The sequence below is a fragment of the Biomphalaria glabrata genome, chromosome 2 (genome assembly GCF_947242115.1).
Source record: "Biomphalaria glabrata chromosome 2, xgBioGlab47.1, whole genome shotgun sequence".
In the NCBI taxonomy this organism is placed as follows: domain Eukaryota; kingdom Metazoa; phylum Mollusca; class Gastropoda; family Planorbidae; genus Biomphalaria; species Biomphalaria glabrata.
In genome coordinates this window covers 10,997,322-11,017,845 of record NC_074712.1, presented here as the reverse complement: position 1 = coordinate 11,017,845, position 20,524 = coordinate 10,997,322, and the positions used below count along the sequence as shown (strand labels likewise).

At 37.5% G+C, this 20,524-nt stretch overlaps 1 protein-coding gene across 3 annotated transcripts in view; it reads right to left on the bottom strand.

Moving 5' to 3' along the window:
* LOC106055634 (ras association domain-containing protein 2-like) overlaps nucleotides 1–20,524 on the bottom strand; it is a 58,400-nt gene that overhangs the window by 13,599 nt on the left and 24,277 nt on the right. For all 3 annotated transcript variants that reach the window (XM_056019102.1, XM_056019104.1, XM_056019103.1), the window contains exons 3-4: nucleotides 8,537–8,631; nucleotides 7,082–7,377 (exon numbers count right to left, since the gene is read on the bottom strand). In XM_056019102.1, the coding sequence (XP_055875077.1) occupies nucleotides 7,082–7,377; nucleotides 8,537–8,631 (391 nt within the window). The remainder of the gene's footprint in view (nucleotides 1–7,081; nucleotides 7,378–8,536; nucleotides 8,632–20,524) is intronic.

Below are 20,524 nucleotides of genomic sequence, written 5' to 3'. Positions count from 1 at the left end.
TTTATTAGATACAAATGTAAACTAAAACTATGTCACTGTCAAGACTAGTACATTAGTTATTACACACTAGTCTGAGTTTCACAACAGACAACAACAGATCTATATGTATTATAAAAGCTATATATATATAATCTAGAACAATCTAGATCTGGTCATGAAGGATGGACAGACTGTTGTAAAGATAGCCAGCTGTTATCCCCTGCCATCATCCAGAAAGCTTGGGCTAGGATGCAATAATCATTAAGGAATAGCAGGGACAGAAGAAGAGTTAGCGTCCGAAAAAAACAAATTATGGCCAATAGCCAAAAGAGATTTAAAATTTTTTAAAGGAATAGCAGAGAGAGAAGAATTAGCGTCCGAAAAAAACAAATTATGGCCAATAACCAAAAGGGCTTTAAAAGTGGCATAAGCATAAGTATTAGAGGTAAAAAGCTGAAAAGTGTCTAACCCAGAGCTAACATCTAAGACGAGGGAACCAAACCTGAACAACTGGCCAGAATAACAGTCCACAGCAGCACTTACTCAAAACAATCTAGAAAGATAAAGACATAGGGCTCGACATTTAAATCAGGCTGATGCTGATTTGTGAATCTTGGACGCTGACTGCAGATATGAAGAGGAGATCCTAGCAATGAAATACAGATCATGCTAAAGCTAGATCCTAGGTATCACTTACAAATGAAGAGATTAGAAAGAGGATCAATATGTACAGCAATAGAACCCCATGATGACTTGCTATTGTCAAAAAAAGGCAAGCTTAAACTCTATGGCCATATCACAAGGTCCTCAGGCCTCGCAAAGACCTTCCTTCAGGGAACAGTACCAGGAAAAAGAAAAAGAGCAGACACAGAAAGTAAGGGAAGACAGCATAAAAGAATGGACAGGCCTATCACTGAAAGAAGTTCTATCCAATGCAAAAGACCCATGGAAGAGAAATGGAGAAAGATGGAGAACAGATCTTGTGTGGTACCCCAAAGGTTCAACAGACTATGGGATAGGTGAAGGAATAATGTCCCAAACGTTATATATATATATATATATATATATATATATATATTATCAAAAGATCTAGATAACTAGATAATCTACTTTCTATTAAATTTTACTATAGAATAGATATCTAGATGATATACAACTTGATTTAAATAAAAATAGATCTAGATATAGTTACAATAAAAGACTGTGTACAAGTTATGCATATTGTATCTAAGTCTAAAAATTCTAGATTTCTACATTAACAGGAAACAAATCTTAATTATTTGTATTAAATACATTACATTAACACTGGGATAAGAAGCATCCTCATTTGATTGGGAGTAGTCTAGATATAGAGTAAAGATCTAGATATCTAGTAGTAGGCCTACATTCTACATCTAGTTAGAGATGATGCCTAGATTCTAGATTCTAAAAGTAGTAGTAGACTCAATCTCAAGATCCTGGTATAAAGTCTCACTCAAGATTTGATTTATCTATTATATTAATTATATACTATATACTAGATCTAGACTCTAGACCTTAATACTAATAGATCTATAACAATGGAATTGAATTTAGATATGTTGTATTTGATCTAAACGAATCGCTACCAGACTATAAATTGAGTCTATCATTAACGAGTCAGTTATGATTAGTCTTAGACAAGTAACTTGACATGAATTTGATGAAAACATTTGACCCTATTCAACCCCCTCCACCTGTGCCTGACTCACTCGAAATTGAGAGCCTAAACTAAAATTAAGCACTAAGTCAAGTCTAAGATTGTTTCAAACTGACACTGTTGAGTTTCTTCTTGTGCATTTATGACTTTCTACATTATTCCTTACCCAATCATATTTTTTCTTCCTTCTTAGTTTTATAAAACAGGGTGCAAGGAAGGAAAATACATTCCAGTACTAAACTAGACGTAGGACTCAACTCCAGCACTGCGATAACACAGCAAATCATAGCACGAACATTCAGCCGAACAGCACACATGAACGGAAACCACACACCTTTCAGCCAATGAGAGCGCTGAGTGCTGTCCCCATGTAAAGGGCAGCAACTCGTATACAGCCAAACGCTGATGGAAACACAGGTAGATCGAGATTCTAGATCTGTGTGATCGAATCGTAAAAAAAAAAAAAAGCTGAAATCGAGAAGGGGGGGGGGGATGTGAAGAAGCGTTGGAATCGATAGCCTAATAGGTTGCAATAAAAGAATTTTACTTTACTCAGACATATAGATCTAGTCCTAGATTAAAATCACTCGCTTAACTTGGATACACGGTAACTATGCCTATTACTAACATAAGAGAACCCATTATATATTATAGTAAAAAGAAAATGCGTTATTTCTAGCATAGATAGTCGTGTTTTTTTTTTTCCGAGCTGTTAAAAAAATTGAGACCCCTCAACTCAAGAAAACATTCACACACAAAACAGAGCAGTGAGATTCATAACAAACGAATATTCACATTTGACTAGAGTTACACCTTTAAAGGTAAAATCACTAAATTTAGAAAGCCTTCAGGAGAGAAGACTTAAAGGTAAAGTAGTAATTATACATAAAACACTGAATCATAAATCTTTAAAAAAAAAAAAAACAACAACTAATAAAAGACTCGGAAAAAAAAAACACAAATAGGTAAAAGCACATTCTTCGTTCCATATATTAGGATAAATTTGTACAAATACTCCTTCTTACCTAGTGCTATTAGAGCAGGGGTGGGTGGGCAACCTTTTTGTATCGAGGGCCTCATTTTTAAAAAGTTTGGAAATGGCGGGCCGCATATATGTATATATCTTAGAAAGATACGCTCGCTGAGTGTATAGAATGTCTTTTAATTGCTGTTCACACTGTATTATATATATAGTCACGTTTCTTTCTTTTTTTTTCACACTTCACGTTGAAAAATTACAACAAGAGTTTGCAATTTTTGAAAACAATTTTACGATTTTTTTAAATTGCTGTTGTCTTTTTATATCACAACATCTACACAAATATACAGTTGTACTTATTGTGCAGTATTTTACTTTTTACACTCATGCATAATGTTCAGGAACTGTGAAACTAGCTTACTAGTGGTTACCCCTGTGAATGCTGTCAAATTACAGTCAGTTAACATTGACCAGTGATTATACTTGTTTAGTTTCCACAAATAAATGTTTGCTCACTGAATGAGACAATAATATATGTTCCGGAGGTTGAATGTCCGGACGAGCGAAACCTGCCCTTTTGGAGAATACTAGAGAATGCTGACCATGTCCTTCAATGGTGCATACTAAATCATGAGACCCGAAAAAGACTCTCCAAAGACTATTCGGAGAACTGCCTGATCCGGAAGCCACTGCGCGGTTCATCTCAGATGTAGAATTACTGATCTGAACCCTCCAACATGTAAAATGAGAACGAAGAAGAAGAACTGATGTATGTGTACCTAAATAGTGTGAACAGCAACAAAGTTTTTTTTAAAGTGTGGAAATACAGCTTCTGGCACCCATAAGACTCCCGTGGTAGTACTGACTGGAACTTCTCTTTGTTTGGAGTTATTTCCTCTAGAGCTGAATCAGCTTCTGTGATAAATGGCGAGCTGATGGTATTGAAGACTGGTTCTTGACGTCTTAAAATTTGCAATAGTATTGATATGAAACATGAAATCTGTCTTCCACTCTTCATTAGAAATACTGGTAACAAAGCCACAGTAACAAGGCCACAGTCAATGTCCTTCAAGTAACATAACAATTTCTTCCTTGAGATTTTATATTCTTCTCATTTGCCTTGCCCGTGTTGAGATAGCGGATACATTGCATTATTTTGTTCATAAATCGGAAAAACCTGTGGTTAACACCCCATAGCTTTATTAAGTTTGATTACTGTGATTATACAATAGATACAATGTTGAAATTTGTATGCAGCTTTGTGCAAACTTTCCTGTTTAGAGTTTATGGTTGGGATATTTTTTATTTAAAAAAATATTTTTTTCTCAGTCAAAGATCGAGCTCCATTAGTTGTTACACTTGCTATCTTGTTCCAAGCCTACCCAACACTCAGAGATTGTGTCTTGAATTGAGTGTATTGATGTTTAGCCAATAAGCATAATCTTCGTTTACTTAAAATTTTTATAATGAGACAGTTTCAATAATTTATATTGATATTATTTTTAATATTTGCATTTTTATATGTATATACTGTGGGCACACCTGATTTCTAAAGGTGTCGACGGGCCGCATAAAACACTTCGGCGGGCCGCATGTGGTCCGCGTGCCGTAATTTGCTCACCCCTGTAGAGCATGGAACGGGTTGATTGAGCCAGCCAGGAAAACCAATGACTTGAGAGAATTAAAGTCATTGGTCAACATGCATGACTAGATGTATGACGCGTTGGACGTAATAGTCTTCTTTTTTTTTTTTTTTTGAAGTAACGTCTGCATTTTATAAGATAAGATAAGCAATGTGAAAGGACCAGTTAGTTGTGCACGCTAAACGTCGCTAGTGTCAATTATCTTTTTGGAAACATGAGCAAATGCTAACAACTCGACAACTGGTGTTTATATACTTATTTATTTTTGTAATTTTGAATTGAAATTGAATTTTAATTGAAACCCTGCCCGCTCCCACCCCCCCTTGGTCTTGCGGGAGGCTTGGACTAGGAAGTAAATTATCTTCAACTCTAAAGGAACATCCGAAACATGTAAAACATTTTACAAACATTTGTACAAACCCTATTACTCAACAGGTCTAGAAAAGAGCATGCTATAGTATAATAACATGAAAGGTGTACTTCTAATTGAGTAATATTTAAGGCTCTAAGGCAACTCTATGCAATAACAAATCTAGATCAAGCTGGATCCTCTCTCATTCTCAAAATGTTGGTTCAGGTTGTAAAGTCTAACATGACATGACGTTCTATGAATATTTCGTTTTTTTACTTATTGAAGAAACTGTATAGTGGATACTGACTCACAAAGATTCGCCAAATTGTCTATTCATTAAGAAAATTAACACGGGTGTAAAAGTTCCCCTTTCAGACCTTGTGGTCTATAGGGCAGATAATGTAAAGATAATCTGTTTCTGTGGCCTACGTTAACGAGGGTGTCATGTGGCCAGCACAACGACCAACCGCCTTTACTTTCCCAAACTAATGTCAGGTACCCATTAGAGCTGGGTTGACTCAGAGGCGTCCGAAGATCCCGAAATTAAAAATCACAGTCTTCACCAAGATTCGATCCCCGGTCTCCGGTTCGGAAGCCAAGCGTTTTACCGCTCAGCCACCCCGCCTCCCACACGGGTGTATGCTCATGTAAATGAGCTTTACAAACAGAAGCATACTTTGAGGAAAAGAGAAAGGCATAAGGTTTGAAGCACTTTTTTTAGAATAATATTTAAAGGTCTTCTTTATATACACGCTTAAGTCAGATGTCTTCAAAAGTCCCATAACTTTCAATCCCCGATCTGTTAATATATATTTTAGAAGACATTTTCTTATCTCACATATCTGGTGAACTCTTCATTGTACTAATAAAATAAAAATACAGTCTCCAAGGTTCATAGTAGTTCATACGACCTAAACATGCGCGAGAGGAAGGATGGGGGCGTGGTTGGATTCTTGGCGAGGGCGTGGTGCTAAAATAAACATATATGATCAAGACTTTGGTGTTTTGATTGAAATATAATCTGATCGGCTTATGTGTACGCACTTAGGGCTTTCTCTACGACGGTCCTGCGTGAGGTTAACGGCTAGGACGTAATAATTGTCACGAATCGCTACAGCGAGCTAACTTTAAGCCCATTAGGCTTCATTCTAGAAACAATCAGGCCAAAGAGGGTCACATAGTGATCAGGTAACTATGAACCAATCGAAGAAAGAGGTCAAGAAAAAAGCCGCAAACATCCTTTTCTAGTAGGTGGTAGTTAAGATACATATTTGGAATAGAAGTTTCTAGGATTCTAAATTGTCGGAAATTGATCTAGTCATTTCGACTCAGGACCAGACACAACAGAATGAGACAACATATGTACCGGAAGCTCGAAATTGGAACCAGTGAAATCTGCCTGTGTGGAGTGTCACCAGAGAATGCTGACCATGTCCTCCAGGACTGCTCTCTTTACCAGTAGGCCCGTACAAGACACTGGCCCCAAAACACCCCAATACAAAGAAAACTATACGGAGAGCTCCCTGATTTGGAAACCACTGCGCAGTTCATCTCATATATTGGTCTAGTCATCTGAACACCCTAGCAAAGAAAAAAAAAGAAGAAGATCTAGTCGGAGTCCGTGTCCTTGTGTCTAAGAAGTACTAAAAATCTTGTAAGTTAAAGAATCAGTTGTATCAGTAGGCTATAGCCTGAGTGATATTGTTTCGTGGTTTTAGTATTTTAGTGGATTTGTTCGAATGTATGTCAAGTTAATGATGTATTATGAAATATCGAGTTACTCGAATCTGTGTGTTGGAAGGAGTTCATGAAACAAAAATGGATTTTTAGAAGTTTCGTCTATGCATTTTAATCAATTGATCTTTCCCCGCGGCCTGCGATTATGTATTAAAAGATACAAAGTAAATAGCTATGCTGTAACCTAACCCTATAGTCAAATCAACGTCACATTATTGGCACAAACATATAATTGTCACACTAATTTTCATTACTAGAGAAACACCCGAAACTTTAAAAGGAATTCTGGCAATTGCATGGCATTGGAGGACAGCATCATATTACTGCTGTTGGGGTGGGACATGCAGGAGAGTAGCAGGCAGGGTGTCCAGCTTTATATATTGCTTTTTGTAGTGTTGGGCGAATCACATTGCCCTAACAAGCAGAATAGAAAAGATATACTTTAAAAAAGGGGCTAATATAAGGGAAAGACATGCACATTTATATTCATGTTCTCTCAATACTATAAGATTTATTTCCATTGTTCTATATATATAAAAAAAAGTTAATTTTTCTTATAGATTCTTGTTTTGTTAGGGACAATGAATAATTGTGCAAAGGTTCAATTCGATCCGAGAAATGTAAGTGGGAGTAATAACGTGCACAGAATTTGTACCAGACAGACAGACGGAGGAAATAAAAAAGGAGGGTGGAGATATATGTAGCCTACTCACATTTTGGAATCAGGTTTAGTTTTGTTGTTTGTGGACTGTCGAGAACCGCCCTTGGGTGTCTGGTTGCTATGCAGGCTGTTGATCTCATTATTATGTCCTCCTTTAGCCGACTGGATGTTCTGCACACTGTAAATTTCGTTGAAACCGTTTCCATCTCCGTAGTCGTGCCCGTAGCTCGCGGGCCGGTCTTTACGTGCAAAGTTGGCAGGAGACGAGATGTTGGAGCCGTAGCCTAATATGGATGGCCCAAAGAGGGCCTTGTAGCACGGGTTGTGACAGTATGGTAGTCCTTTGTGCTAGAAAATAAAGAGGGTGAAAAAAACAGACAACGTTCAGCAAGTGTATTCAAAGCAATACAAACCTATTCACAAAGTAAGGCCCTATTAAGTATAGACTTCAGTGAATGTTTAATCGACATTGAGTTTAGAATGGACCTCATTCACCAATCGTAAACAAACAACATTTAGCCACGTGGTGCTCTATCTCTTCTTTATAATTTACGATCTCATGTTTAATTCGTGATGGTTGTCACGTGACAGTTTTTTCCATTGTTTTATCAATAAGATCACGTGACTAAATGTTGTTTGTTTACGATTGGTGAATGAGGTCCATTGGGTTCTGGGAAAACGTGTTAAATAATCCATCACTGTTTTTATTTCTCCTCTGCAAACGTACCGGAAGCACTCCTTCGTGTTTAGAGATTTTACAAAAAATTGATCGGATCAGAGGGTCATACAAAAATGGTCAGTTTGGAGATCTAAATCATGACATTCGTGTCATTAGCGCAATCTTCTATCAACTTCGCTGCCAGATTCAATAATTCCCAGACTTGCAACGTTTGACCAACATTTTCCTTCCACCCACGAAGAGACTGTAAGGTAAGTGTAGCCCAGGGTCAAAAAACGAATTAAAACAGATGTTGCTATGTCTAGAGAACATTCGGAGTAACAGCATCGCAGATTCTCTGACCTGCAAGGAAGGGCTGGCATCGCTGTTGATGCTGTCAAGTGACTTTCATCAAGCCTCAATGGTCAGACAAAAGTTGGAAGAGGAAAAGATGTTTAAAAGCAGGAGCAACCCCCCCCCCCCCAAAAAAAAAAAAAAAAAAACCGCTACGGAATATGGAAGCGCCAAAATAAAACTTCAACTTTCTGGAAAATATTCAGGCTACGTTCCTATTATGTGCCGTTCTGGCTAACTTTGATTTACGGTGCATCGCTTCGGCAAGGAGACTGTGTCACTTGACTACATTAGGCCTGCAAAATCTTGCTTTGACTGGTCATGGTAAGCCACTTGCCCTTGATTTTCATGGAAAATTACATGTAGGCCTATTAGGCACAAACTTACCAAATACTCATTGTATCAATGAAGAGCTCTTCTAACAGTTATCGGAAACCAAGTTTTTACAATGGTGATGAGGAAAGTTCATATTAAAATGCATGTAATGATAGTTACCTCCGCATGTTGTCCTGGAGATAACACCTTGCCGCACTGAACACATTTCAAACAAGATGGATGCCACTCTTTTCCCAACGACGTTTTTCGTTCAGCTGCAAATTAGTATTGCATAAAAAAGGTTATATTACTAAAGCTACCAACATGCTGAAACCAGATAAGTCAAACAGGAAATCTTACACTAGCACTGTCAGATAAACACACATTCGTCTATAAAGAGAGGGTTGTAAGGGGAAAAAAAAAGGTATACAATGCCGCCACCATCTGCTGTTGGATGACAGCAACGTAGTCTGTACTCTGTCAGTGACGTCTGAACTCTGACAGTGATGTTGGTTTGTACACTGACAGTGGCGTAGTCTGTACACTGACAGTGATGTAGTAGTCCATGTACACTACCAGTTTGTACGCTGACAGTGATGTAGTCTGTACACTGACAGTGATGTGGTAGCCCATGTACATTACCAGTTTGTACACTGACAGTGATGTAGTCTGTACACTGACAGTTACGTAGTCTGTACACTGACAGTGATGTAGTAGCCTATGTACACTACCAGTTTATACACTGACAGTGACGTAGTCTGTACACTGACAGTTACGTAGTCTGTACACTGACAGTGATGTAGTAGCCTATGTACACTACCAGTTTATACACTGACAGTGACGTAGTCTGTACACTGACAGTTACGTAGTCTGTACACTGACAGTGATGTAGTAGCCTATGTACACTACCAGTTTATACACTGACAGTGACGTAGTCTGTACACTGACAGTTACGTAGTCTGTACACTGACAGTGATGTAGTAGCCTATGTACACTACCAGTTTATACACTGACAGTGACGTAGTCTGTACACTGACAGTTACGTAGTCTGTACACTGACAGTGATGTAGTAGCCCATGTACATTACCAGTTTGTACACTGACAGTGATGTAGTCTGTACACTGACAGTTACGTAGTTTGTACACTGACAGTGATGTAGTAGCCTATGTACACTACCAGTTTATACACTGACAGTGACGTAGTCTGTACACTGACAGTAATTGGGGCTTTAGCTTTGTATCCTTATCCCATTGTTTTCTCCCTACCAACAAAAAAAGGCGGGGGGAGGGGTGGATTGAAATAAATATGCAGAGACTGGGGGGGGGGGAGGCCGGCAATAAGGTTAGGATCGAGCCTCCGTCCAGCCGGTTAAATTTCAGTACATAATCTACGTGTTTGTTTGATTAGACCGTCGTACTGCGCGGCTGCGCCTTACGCACTGTCACAACACTAGTGCCAGATGTAACAACATGCACGATGTTACGATGTGTTGTGATGCCGGGGATTTTATTTGAATTCAATAGTTAACAAAAAATGAAGATCTAGAATTACAATTGACAATTCTTTGATAAAACAAAACTCTGGAACTTTATTAAATACAACGTAAGTACAGTTTATGTACAAATTACAAATCAATGAGCATGGAACATATTACAAAGGCTTTCAAACAGAGCTCTTAGAAACGTGACTAGCTACAAGGACTTAATATTCTCGACTGACTTTACCTTCTTACTACCGCCAATTCTCTGGCGCTAACTCTTTTCAAAAATGTCTTTGTTTAAATTCAAATCAACCAATAGATTTCAAACATACTAATTACGTCCCTTGGGTAAATCCTGACTTGAATGTCAAGTATCTAAATTTGAGGATTAAATCCCGAGACTCATGTCGAGGGCTTATATTTCTTTCAAAAGTGAAATGTACAAACAATTCTATAATGTAATCTGTGACATATTACCCCCCCCCCCCTCCATTTAGCATTTGTATGGTAATAGAAATGCTCATATGTATTAAAAATATTTAAATATACACAAAATACCATACATGAAATTATAGAAAAATGGTTGAGGTAACATATGACAAAATAAAGTCAAATTGGAGATAACAACAATAATAAAAAAATGTAAATGCAGAGAATAAAATTATTGATGACTTTGAACACCTGTCTCACTATTGAAATGGTTATGAAAATGAGACAATGCTTGTTATGAACAATATCAAAAATTGTACAAGGCATAATACTTGGATAAATTAAATCTTGAATTGAATAGGTTACTTCTCTTCATGGTGCTTCATGATAATATTAAAATATGACATTATAACTCATTTGGTTAGTACTAATGTGAAAATGTGTACATGGAAAAATATATTGCATATGAAAAATTGACATAGAAAAAATAATTGTGATAGTACATGACAATCTTCTGAGAAAATAATACTCAATGTGATCAATCTTCTGAATAATAATACTCAATGTGATATAAATCTCAACATGTGTGAAGCAATGAAAAATTCCAATTGTCTGTCATGTATCTGTACTATTATAATGGATATATGCAATAATATTTGACCTGAAATAAAATACCTGAAATAAAATGCTCATGATTTAAAAATTAAAATGTCTGATGCATGTCATATGCAAAGATGCTGAAACATAATAAACAAAGTATCTTGAATGAGTGACTTTCCTCGGTGGGTTGCTTGGTGCTGAAATAAATACAACATCTGATATAGAACTCCTGTGGAAAAAATGAGTAGACAAATTAATTGATTAAGTACAACTGAATACTGTTCTTCCTTGACGAGTATGAATGATAATGGATCAAGTGGCACTAAATATGCTATAGTACATATGTAGAGTAGAAATGTAAAGTTCGGAACCTTTCTGAATTGCCGACATGGATGTGCATGTGCGTTTTCTAAACTTGAAGAAAAGGTCTTTCAGTTTATGAAGCTGTTGTCTGAATGTCATAATGATCTCACAGATAATGTCTGATTGAACCGCGTTTGAGTTTGGTGAAAATAAGAACTGTCCGAAACCAAAACTCAATTTTCTGGTTGATGAACTTTGACGCTGTAGAACAATGGTAGCAGAATGCTTTGCATTAGAATGTTCAATAGAGCAATGACTGAACATGTCTGAGTTCAATCGGTCAATACAGCAATGTTGAAGAAGTTCATTTGTTCCTTTCTGAAGAAAAGTTGCCCCTTGAGTAGAAGGAGGATGAAACTTGGTGTTGTCAATGTTATTGCTTTCTGAGTTTCTTTCAAATTGCAGTACTGGAAATGTCTCAGAAACACTGGTAAAGAAATCTGCATGGTCTGTAAACACTTTAGTGTCCTTCACTTTCTGTAGTGTTATGTCATTCAGAGTGATGACCTTGGGAATGTCAATGTTATTGGATGTTGGTAATGAAACATCTATCTCAGGAATGGGTGTTGATGATGTTTCTTCTTCTTCCTCAGGAATAGTTGCTAAGCTTGTAAAATTATCAACTTCTGCTTTGATGTCTTCATTATCTGTTTCATGGTAATGTTCAAACATATGAACATGAAATACTTTGGTAACCTTGTTGACATTGATTTCATAAAGCAGGTTGGAAATCTTTCTGGTGATGGTAAATGGACCTTGCCATTTGTAGAACAGCTTGTTACTCCAATCTGGTAACAGTAAATTGACTTTATCTCCTTGAGCAAAATATCTTGATTTCATGTGTTCATGTAATATTCTTTGACTTTCAATGTTCTTGGTTGTAATGGCTTCTTGAGTTGACTCACATTCTTTCAGATGAGGAATACTTGTATGAGTGGTAGAGTTAAGTTGAAAAGTTTTTCTTTTGTCTGGTATAGCCAAAGTTGATTGAGTATAAGTTTCTTTAGTTTCTGCTTCTGGTTCTTGAGACTTGTCTTGATTGTAGCAAAAATGTTCAATGCATATCATAGTATTTGATGCAAATGCAGTCTTATTCAAGTCTTGATGTATGAAGTCATCATCAGTGGTTAGGGATGGGAAAGTACTTGGTAGGGACGGGCTTGTATTGTCAGGTAGGGATGGGCATATAGTAGCAGGTAGGAATGGACATATAATAACAGGTAGGGATGGACATGTAGTAGGCAGTGATGTCCCTGTAGATTTACTTGAGTCATGATAAAGTATTCGCAATGTTGGATCCCGTTTCTGTTCTTCTTTGAAGTCATCATGTGTGAAATATGACTTGTCTTGATGGACTTCAGTTTGACCAGTTAGAGTTCTTGTATCATTGCTAGAGACTCTGAGCATGTCGTCTTGTTCTTCAAAGTTCAACAATGGACATTCGGGAATTGGAGGTGGACTTATGACCGGTAGGGATGGGCTTGATGTAACTGGGGGTGTCCATGTTGAATGTTCTTGATTATTGCTGGCTACTGGACTAGTAACTGGTTCTGTTGCATTCTGCATAACTTGAGTAACTGAGGTAGCCATGTGATTATTTTGGCTAACTTGTTCAGGTGCCAAATGTTCTTGTTGTCTGGACATGGATCTTGTCATTACTGCCAAACATTTTTGACCTTGCTCTATGGCATTTGTACATTCAGCAAGTTCTTGAGGAGTGCATTCTTTAACTCCTTCTATGTTTCCAATGATTAGGTCCACTGGTAGATTGGGTGTTACTAATGCTTTTGTTTGACCACTGAAGAATGGTGTAGTAACATAAATGATGGCCTCAGGTAACTTGCTGACAGTTCCGTTGAATGCAGTGACTTGGACGTGGTTGCCTGTGAAACGGTTTGCGTGTACGAAGCGTTCATGTACTAATGTGGACGTGCTTCCGGTGTCACGAAGAACTTCCACCTTCTTGTCTCCTACAAAGCCTGGATAAAATTTGAGACCATTGGACTTTGCAATGACTGTCATAGTTGAGTGCTCATTGTAATAGCTTCTGTTATATGAGCTTCTGTTTGGCATATATTGTGGTCTGGAGTCCTGTGAATGACTTCTGTAGCGAGGTTTGTTATCTGGTTTATTATTTCCAGGTGTTTTGTTGAGATTGTATTGCTCTCTATTGTTGTATCTTTGAATTGGTGATGTGGGTCTATCAAAATTTTGATTTTTGGAGACTGCCTGTTTTTTCCAACATTCATGAGTTTGGTGACCCTTTTTATGGCAATATGAACATTCTGTGGTTCTGCTGCGGCATTGAGACGTGAAATGCCCTAGTTTATGACATTTGTTGCATTTGACTTTGTCATCTGACTTATATCTTGCATTTTTGTCTTGAGCAAAGCAGACAAAATTTTCTTCAACAGAAGGTTTGACTGACTTGTTTGGATAGGCTGCTCTATATTGTCTGATGATCTTGGTTAATGTCTGTATATCAGTAGGATTTCTCTCTATAATGTAGGATTGAATATCTTCCGAGTGAGCATGGGTAATATTGTCGATAATAATATGTTGACGAAGAGCTTGGTAACTTTCTTCTATTTTGGCCATGGATACCCATCTATCAAACCACATTGACATATTAGCTACAAAAATTTGAGGATCATCATTTTGCTGTGGCCTTTCATGATAGAATTTCTTTCTATAGTTGGCTGAGGTTGCTCCGTATTGGCGCAGTAGAGCTTCCTTGATATCAGAGTAAGTGCTGCGTTCATTGATGGACAGTTGTGAGCAAATGTTGACAGCTTTGCCAGTCAAGAGGGTAAGAAGTGAGCTCGACCAATGTGCTTCAGGTAGACCGGATGTTGTAGCTATTTCTTCAAATCTTATGAGATACGAGTCCATATTGTCAATGTTTTCGTTGAAAGCCGATATTTTGTTCATTAATCTGTATTTGTCAAACATACTTGAGTGACCTTGAATTGGAATGCTTTCTTTATTTTCTTTATTTTGCCTTTCGAATTCCATTTTTTCTTTTTCATGTTGCCTTTGTTTTTCGGCGTCTTGCAATTTTTTTTCTTCTAATTGCATGCGTTTTTCAGAATCTTGCCTTTGTTTTTCAGAATCTTGCCTTTGTTTTTCAGCTTCTTGCCTTTGTTTTTCAGCTTCTTGCCTTTGTTTTTCAGATTCTTGCTCTTGATATTCTTTTTCTTCTTGTTTCTCTGCCCACTGGTCTGGCTTTGAAATTTGCTTTTCTTTGGCAAATTCTATTAATTCGAAGAATCGTTGTGTTCTAGAACTGGAAGCCATATTTAATTTTTTTGTTAGTTTCTTGTATTGGAGCAAAATGTTCGATATCTGGATTTTGGCTTTATCTCAGATATAATAATAATATAGATCTAGTGACAAAGTTCTTGAAGCCTCAATTTGCTAATAAATTCTTGACAGTAGACTTGTAGTTACTGGAGTCATATGATTGATGTATAGATCTATTGAGCCGATGTACTTTTTACTGGTTTAACAGTTGGTTAAATCTGGTCTTCTGTTTACTTTGTGCTGCACATATGATTATTTACTGGTCTTCTTTATAATGCCAGTTATTTGATTTACTGGTCTTTTTTATAATGCCAGTTATTTGATTTACTGGTCTTTTATATTGCCAGTTATTTGCTTTACTGGTCTTTTATATTGCCAGTTATTTGATTTACTGGTCTTTTATATTGCCAGTTATTTGCTTTACTGGTCTTTTATATTGCCAGTTATTATGTATATTGGTCTTACTCCTTTTGCCAATTACATATAATAATGGATTTCGTGAGTTAGACGTAACTCTAACGAAAATCTTTATAAAAGAATTATCGATAACCAACTGACCTGTTAAACACAGAAATTCTGTCCTCCGTTAAATTAGAATGAAGTTCCTTTCAAGAGTTTAGAAATTGGTCCTAGATCTTGAATAAATTTCGTTAAAAGTTGTCCATGAACTTTTATTAGTCGGAGAGTGCCAAATATGTCACAACACTAGTGCCAGATGTAACAACATGCACGATGTTACGATGTGTTGTGATGCCGGGGATTTTATTTGAATTCAATAGTTAACAAAAAATGAAGATCTAGAATTACAATTGACAATTCTTTGATAAAACAAAACTCTGGAACTTTATTAAATACAACGTAAGTACAGTTTATGTACAAATTACAAATCAATGAGCATGGAACATATTACAAAGGCTTTCAAACAGAGCTCTTAGAAACGTGACTAGCTACAAGGACTTAATATTCTCGACTGACTTTACCTTCTTACTACCGCCAATTCTCTGGCGCTAACTCTTTTCAAAAATGTCTTTGTTTAAATTCAAATCAACCAATAGATTTCAAACATACTAATTACGTCCCTTGGGTAAATCCTGACTTGAATGTCAAGTATCTAAATTTGAGGATTAAATCCCGAGACTCATGTCGAGGGCTTATATTTCTTTCAAAAGTGAAATGTACAAACAATTCTATAATGTAATCTGTGACACGCACTCTTTTTTACATACACACGTGTCAGTACTAAACATTTTCTGTTTCAAATTAAAAAATAAACATGACTTTAATTATAAATTCCTATTTATGATTGTTAAACAAGCACATTAGTCATAAAGCAATACCACACTATCACTATACCACACTATCACAGGTCAGTAAAGGACCTTGACCTTAATGAAACTACATATCACGGTGGTGAGTTAAGTGCAGAGCTAAGAAGTATCGGCAGTTGTAGGTTTCCAGCGTTTAGAGCAGGGGTTCTCAACCTGTGGGTCGCGACCCCTCTAGGGGTCGAACGATAATTTGTCAGGGGTCGCCTGTTGTTGTTGCTGTTGTTGCTGCTTTTGTTGTTGTTTTAAGCGTTACTATAACTTCTGCCACCCTTAAAATTAGGCCTATAGCCTAATGTCATAATTGTTTGATCAAAGGATTTGAAAAAGTGTTTGTGTTCTACTAGTTTACACCATGTGCATATCTAGCTCTGCTCCCACCTTGCAACCGACCGCCGGTTACATTGTGCCGCTACACCTCCCACGGTAGAAAATTTAAAAAAAGTAAGAAAATAAATGTGTGTTAAATGGAGATCATTGATATGGTATGGCCATTTGGACAACAATCATGTACATGGAATATAAATTTTTCCCCTCTTTAAGTTTATAATCGTTGTATACATGTGTTGAAGTTTTAACATCCAGGTGCTTCGTATGCCATCGGTCCCCTGAAGTTCACAACTATTGTTTGTTTTTAGCCGGAACCAGCATCCGACCTTTTTTTATTTTGTTAACAAACACATTAACAAATATTGGTTAAATGATTTAGTTTGATCAGCCATTGCTACTTGATATCTTTGTTGAAAAAAAAATGCTGTAAAAACAAGTTAGCTATTTGTACAACGCAAACCGCAACAACAACTTTCTTTGTTATAAAACTGAGCAGGTTTGACGATCTCGACCCTCCACTACAATGGAGGCAACTCAGCGATGCTTTCGGTGCTACAAGGTTTTCGCTGTTACGTCCCTTGTGCAAACAAGCGCAGTCCAATAGTCACTCGTTTGAAAATTGATACATAAATATGAGCATAACAATAGAAAGGGCAGTTATGTTTTATTGGCGTAACATTTCTATAATTCGATACAATTTTAAGCATAAACTAAGTAAAACAAAAAAAAAAAAAAACACACACACAAAAACCAAGAGGAATTGCCACTTATAAAACACTCATTGATTCTTTGTATAAAAAGCAAGCCATACAGATTCAATAGTCATGAGCTATCCACTCGATTACGACATTCGTACGTTTACATTAGACTGACAGATTGAAGAGAAATGTTCTGGAGATAGTACCTGCGTATATCAATACAGAGTAAGGGCCTAGACATGCGCTGAAGTAACATTTCATTGTCGCTATCTCTCTCTTTGTCTCTCCTTTACCCCCCCCCCCCATCTCTCTTTTACTCCTCACTCTCTCTCTCTTTATTGCTCTCGCTCTCTTATACTTTTTATCTCTCTTTTGATTTCTCTTTCTCTCCCACCTTCTCTCCCTCTTTTCTGTTTTATTCTCTGCCACTTTCTATTCCTTTCTCTATTATTGTCGCTTTCTTCCGCTTTGAACCTTTTTCTCCCTCTCACTCTTTTTTCTCTTTCTTTCTCTTTCTCTCTCTCTCTTTCTTTCTTACTCTATTTCTTTTACGCTCTTTTCTACTCTGTTTTTAAAACTCCGTCTCTTTCTCTTTCTCTCTCTCTCCCTTTCTCTCATTTGTATTCTAGCATTTTCTTAATTTCACTATCAGTGTGTGGGGTGAGTGTGTGAGTGACACTGTGTGCTCTCCCACTAAAAAGACACAAAACTCGAGTTGCTCATCCTATCAATAACTCACCATATTCGCTCGTGTCTTGGGGGTCAAGGACAAATCATATCGGCCCAGATGAAAGTGACAACTTCCAGATGAGAACAGAAAAAACAAAGATGGCCTCAATAAGAAAGAGGGTTTAATTGATGTCGAAACAAATCGATCTCCTCAAAGACAGCAGGGACACTGGGATATTGACCAAAACACCTGGACCACAAAAATACACATACACACAGTTCGAATTTGTTTTTAGTTAGAGTTACCAGACGTCCGGCAAAAGGAAGACATGTACTCCCTTTCGGGGGTAGTGTCCTCCGTCCGACAAGCATTGACCTAAGGTTTGAAGGCTTTAGCTCTGTTGCTTACTACGATTTGCATTTTATCCATGTATAGAATTCATTGGTTTGTATCTTCTGGTTTCAACACACACAGTAAGTTAATTTCCCCTTTCAGACCTTGCGATCTATAGGGCAGATGATGTAAAGCTCATCTATTTCTGTGACCCACGGTTGACGAGGGTGTCATTTGGCCAGCACAACGACCAACCGCCTTTATTTTCCCCAACTAATGTCAAGTACCCATTAGAGCTGGGTGGACTCAGAGGCACCCAAAGACCGAGAAATAAAAAATCACAGTCCTCACCAGGATTCGAACCCGGGACTTTACCGCTCAGCCACCGCGCCTCCACACAAACTTGCTCATAAATAGATTTGTTTTTGGATTATTCTTTTCATTACTATGTGACAAGTGTTGGTATGTGCACGGATGTTGGAGGAAAATAATTGTTGCTCAGAGATCCGTAAGATTTTTAACTTTTCTGTTTGCATTCCAAGGCATAATGCTAGCGTTGATGTAGCGTTTTCACCTATCAACACTTGTCACGAGAGAGAAATAGCCTAGACTCTCAGACTTTCTTCTCGCAGAGAGAATTACGATCCTTGATAGATCAGTTTTTAAGCCTATCAAAATTAATGCTATGTTGTATCAGATACATTGTAAGTTTTTAAGTTTCGTGTCGTATATTTGAGTCCTTTTTGTCGTCCTCTGGACGCGCAGGCAAACCCACTTTTTATCATCAACGCACGATCACGCACACTCACGCGTTTATAGCTTAAGATGTTGTACACACGCATACACACATACACATCTATAAATATAAACATACAATGACTATACGCTCATACACAGCTATAACTATGCATTAATAGTGACAAACACACACACAAACATACACAACTATAACTAGAAATAGGCAGTGCACATTAACACACGTGACTAGACGTGCACTAGGTATATGCAATAAAGACCGGTTAGGAGGAGCTCAGGTTATAAAACAAGCAAATACGTTTAACGACATACAATAAAACAATCATGAATATCGATCACGTTACATTCAGCACAAAACCAAGTTAGACGTATCCTCCTCCCTTCTTGGACCATTGAAAGTGATTTAAAGTAAAGTTCCCCTTTCAGACCTTGCGATCTATGGGGTAGATGGTGTTCTGTTTCTATGACCAATGGTTAACGAGCAGGGTGTCATGTGGCCAGTACATCGACCAACCGCCTTTACTTTCCTCAACTAAAGCCAGGTACCCATTAGAATTGGGTGGACTCCAGAGTCTCAGGGGCACCCTAAAATCGAGAGATTCAAAATCCCAGTCTTTACCGAGATTCGAAGCAGATTCGGAAGCCATACGCTGAACCACTCAGCCACTGCGCTCCCATTGAAAGTGGTGGCTGGAAGGTAATTGGATGTTCTATTGGAAACAGGGTTTGAAACCAGAAAGCCATGCATTTTTAAATAGTAGCCTATTTAGAACCCTTGAAGTTTACTAAGGGCAAGGATACAATCCTCTTTTCTTTTTTTTCAAGCTGAAAGTAGATCTACAAGTTACTCTTTCCTTCTCTTTGTTACCAGCTTATCTAGATCTCGGCATGAGCCACCACTAATGACATTAACTCTAAAGTGTCAGAGGGATATCAATTTTAAAGTAGCCTTTAATTAGTATACCTTAACAAAAGAAACATTTTCTTGGCATTAATGTCAATCATGAAATGAAGCTTATATATATCGGAGATTTTCATACATGTCGGAAAAAAATATAAATAAATATCTTTTTGGTGTATCCGGGAAGCGTGGTCGAGAGGCTAAGTGCGCTTGAACAACGGGCACAGCAGTTGTTTACTGAGCGCCTAAAGGCAGCACGGAAAACCAACTCCTAGATCCCCCCTCCCCCCGCCCCACTGATCCCAAAATGAGATTGGACCAAAGCGCTCTGAGCATACTATAAGCATGAAAGTAGCGCTATATAAAAGCTATAATAATAATAATCCGGTGTATAAAAATAAAGGAAGGTAACACACAGATCTAATTGTGAATTTTAAAATTATAGGTTATTGTATTCAATATCAAAATTACACTTAGAATTCTAGCTTGTTTTCTTTTTTTTTTTTTTAGTAGGCAAGATTGAGATTTAGTCCTTGAAATTGTTTACTTTATCGTCAAAAAAACTCTTATATTCCATAAACAAGTTCGTTGTTATATAGGGAAGTGCAACACAGGCCTTGTAAACAGGCAGCAAACAGCTTAACAATAAATCAACCTGTGTTATCGGAGTTCCTCGTGTTATTGCATCAGCTCTCTCTCTCTTTTTTTTACGTAGATCTAGATCTAATAGCAGTTAAAATGCAACACACATCAGCTTTGAAAAGAAAAAAAAAGGGGGGGGGGGAGAGCAAGGGTCAGTGTCGTCGTTTAGGATAGGCCTACGTGTCACCAGGAGCTGTTAGCTTACGGTGTCACTCATACCACTTTAAAAAAAAAAAGCTTTTCTTTTCTTGTTTTGGGTCACCCTCTAATCATACTCTCATGGATTTCACCTGGTGTGGTATGCACCCCTTACCACCCCCTAGCGACGCCACTGGCAA